Source organism: Echinops telfairi, unplaced genomic scaffold, assembly GCF_000313985.2.
Source record: "Echinops telfairi isolate 266 unplaced genomic scaffold, ASM31398v2 ScPeMD7_7427;HRSCAF=8465, whole genome shotgun sequence".
Lineage (NCBI taxonomy): Eukaryota > Metazoa > Chordata > Mammalia > Afrosoricida > Tenrecidae > Echinops > Echinops telfairi.
The window spans coordinates 9,170,442-9,173,534 of NW_022111327.1; the positions used below are offsets into that span (position 1 = coordinate 9,170,442).

Here is a 3,093-nt window from a genome sequence, read left to right on the forward strand (position 1 = left end):
GAGAGAGAGAGAGAGAGAGAGAGAGAGAGAGAGAGAGAGAGAGAGAGAGAGAAGAATGAGCTATAGTTCTTCTCAAAAGCAACAGATGAGTAGAATTTCAGAGCTTGGAGGGAACTTGTGAGCCCATCCTGTTCATCGGTCCACACTTACCACTTAGGCTCACAGGCTATATCAGCTGACAGGGACACTAAAGATTATAAATTTCAAATTTCATCACCCTCACTTTTCGGATAAAGAAACTGAGGCCTAAAAAGGGAAAGTGAGTCATACAAGGTCACACAGTTATAAATGACTGAACCAGGACGACAATCTCTCACATTCTAATGAATAGTATTTTAAAAAACATGTATTCCCTTCCTTCCTATCCCATTCTTAGGATATAAACCATCCCAGCAAAGGATTGAAAAAGAAACACTCTCCAATGAAAGAGATTTTACAGACCCACATAGGAAACCATACTTAATTGTCATTATGGTTGGAATAGATTTCATTGCCATTGTCCTACCAAGTAGATAACTACAGCTTCTCCTGTTGCAACAGAAACCCTCTCGTCTTTGGTTCTGTCCTTAGTGGAAATGGATCACAGGTGTTCGTGTGTTAATTCATTATAGTTAACAACTCCAGGCAGGATGTTCTCTCCCTCTCTCTGTGTGTATAGCTATAGCCATACAACACAAATAATGTAAGCTTCTTTTTACTAGGTTCAATGACTTTTCAGTAGCAAATCCAACCTGAGAAGTGGCATCTAGGAAGGCAGACACAAGTCTGGACTTCTCATTCTGCGCCTTCTGTGCGAATTTTTCCAGCAACACATGGATACATAGGAGTCAGACAGCATCGTAGTATTAACAGGACATGAAAATTATCTGATACAACCCTAAATATGACTTCAAATAACCACAAACACTCCTTTGCTAAATTATTCTTTTCCTAGAAATGATTGGCAAGTCACTAAACAAGGTGAGGTTAGATACTTAATTTGGTTTCAAATACCAGATCTGGCCCTAGACTGATCCCATAGTCTTTACCTTTACCATTGCCAGCCTAGGGTAATGAACACTGTTAATCAGATGTTAAAACTATCATTAAAAAGTTTCACATATGATGTCTACTTGAGAGTGTCCCATAGTGGGGTTCAGTTCTTCACTTGATAAAAAATAAATAAATAAAGTCAAACCCACAAACCAGCCACTCACTGTCTGAGGAGATCATCTTTGTTCTCGTCAAAGCAGCTTTGGGAGGGAAGCGTTTGCAATGAGGAGGGAAATAGAGCCCCCATGCCTAGAGAACGCAATCAGCTGAAGCAAGCCTGGTGCTTAGGGAGGTGACATACTTCAGCCAAATTGCACTCCTAGCCTTCAAGCTCACATACTAAGGCAAGCCAATGGATACAGAGATTTTAAAAATGTATCATCAGGTAGCCAAATAGTTGTGTCAACTGGAACATCCTTTTCTAGATGATCAAGATTCAATGGACTAAGAGCCTAAGCAAACACAGTTGCCATGGAAAGCAACAAATCGTCTCACAACTAGGAATCTGAATGTAAAATAATGGAAGCATGCTGACGCTTTGATTGAGCTTCCAACGGACTTCATGTCAACATGACCATTCTTAAAGCCAAGGTAACCAGCCCTGTAAACAGCGAGCAACTCACAGCAATCAGTTGGTAGGAGTTGTTCATCATGGCGATCAGCATGTTCAGTAGCACTACCAAGGAGATGACGTTGTAGGTTCCAAACATAGTAGCTCCCACAAACTCTGTGAACTCGTGCCTGGCTTTCACGTTGGTAACATAGAGATTCAAAAGGCCGAATACAGACCAGAACAGTGATTGCAGAGTTTCGAAAAGCCTAAAAGAAAACAAAGAACAAGTTATTCAATTCCCATGGAAGATCAAGAAAAGAAGGAAGTAGTGAGGTGATTTGCTTAATAGGGTAGACAGCAAATTGGCAACCTGGCAGGTAAATGATGATCTGACGTACTTGGATAGCTTCTCCCAAACAAGCCAGCCAGGCCAGTCTTCTCATTCTTCCTAAGCTCTAATTTTTGTGTCCTACCTCTATAGCTTCTGCTTTGCCCTATCACCTGAAACACCATTTCTCTTCTCAAAGTCTATTATTTTCCACAGTTTATCTCAACAGCTACTTCCTCCACCTTTTGCTTTCATCTTGAACTCATATGATTTGTCCTCTTTCCAATTACATAAAGGCCGTAGATGTGGTAGTAAAGAATATATTGCTTGGGTTAGATTGCCCGAGTTAAAAATCTCAGCTCTGACATGACAACTTGGTGAGAATAAGCAAGTTACTTAACTCCCCTGTGTCTGATTTCTCAGTTTCTTTATAGGGTTGTTATGAGAGTCAAATGAGAAATACAAGTAGAGTGTTTACAATGCTTCCTGGCGTATAAGCACTCAGTAAATTGTATCTGACTCCATATGTGGGTCTTTTGACATAGTTCATTTAGTAAATCAGTTTATTATGCTATTTGTGAATTATTCTGTGCGTTTCTTTAAATAGTGACCATGAATTACAATTTAATGTAAAGAGAACCCAAATCCTCACAACTGGACCAAGAGATAACATCATGATAAATGGAGAATAGATTGAAGTTGTCAAGGATTTCATTTTGGTTGGATCCACAAGCAATGCTTATGGTAACAGCAGTCAAGAGATCAACTGACATGCTGCAGTGGGCAAATCTTCTGCACAAGATCTCTTTAAAGGTTGAAAAAGCAAGGGTGTTACTTTGAGGACTAAGCTGCACCTGACCTATGCCCTCATAGCCATTTTCAATCAATTCATATGCATGTAAAAACTAGACAATGTATAAGGAAGATGGGAGAAGCATTGATGCCCTTGAGATACGGCGTTTGTGAAGAATATTGAAAGCATCACTGGCTCCCGGAAGTACAAACAAATCTGTTTGGGAAGCAGTACAGTCAGAATACTCCATAGAAGTGAGGATGTGTGCATAAGAAAATGTGGTGAAGAAAGTTGATGGTGCCCGGCTATCAAAAGATATAGCGTCTGGGGTCTTAAAGGCTTGTAGGCAAACAAGCGGCCATCTAGCTCAGAAACAACAAAGTCCAC

The 3,093-nt window shown here is 40.2% G+C and overlaps 1 protein-coding gene across 1 annotated transcript in view; it reads right to left on the reverse strand.

Annotated features, from left to right (window-relative positions):
* Nucleotides 1–3,093, reverse strand: part of TRPC5 (transient receptor potential cation channel subfamily C member 5) — a 169,328-nt gene that overhangs the window by 38,793 nt on the left and 127,442 nt on the right. Inside the window, exon 6 of the mRNA XM_004710057.4 lies at nucleotides 1,656–1,851. Coding sequence (XP_004710114.1) covers nucleotides 1,656–1,851 — 196 coding nt within the window. The remainder of the gene's footprint in view (nucleotides 1–1,655; nucleotides 1,852–3,093) is intronic.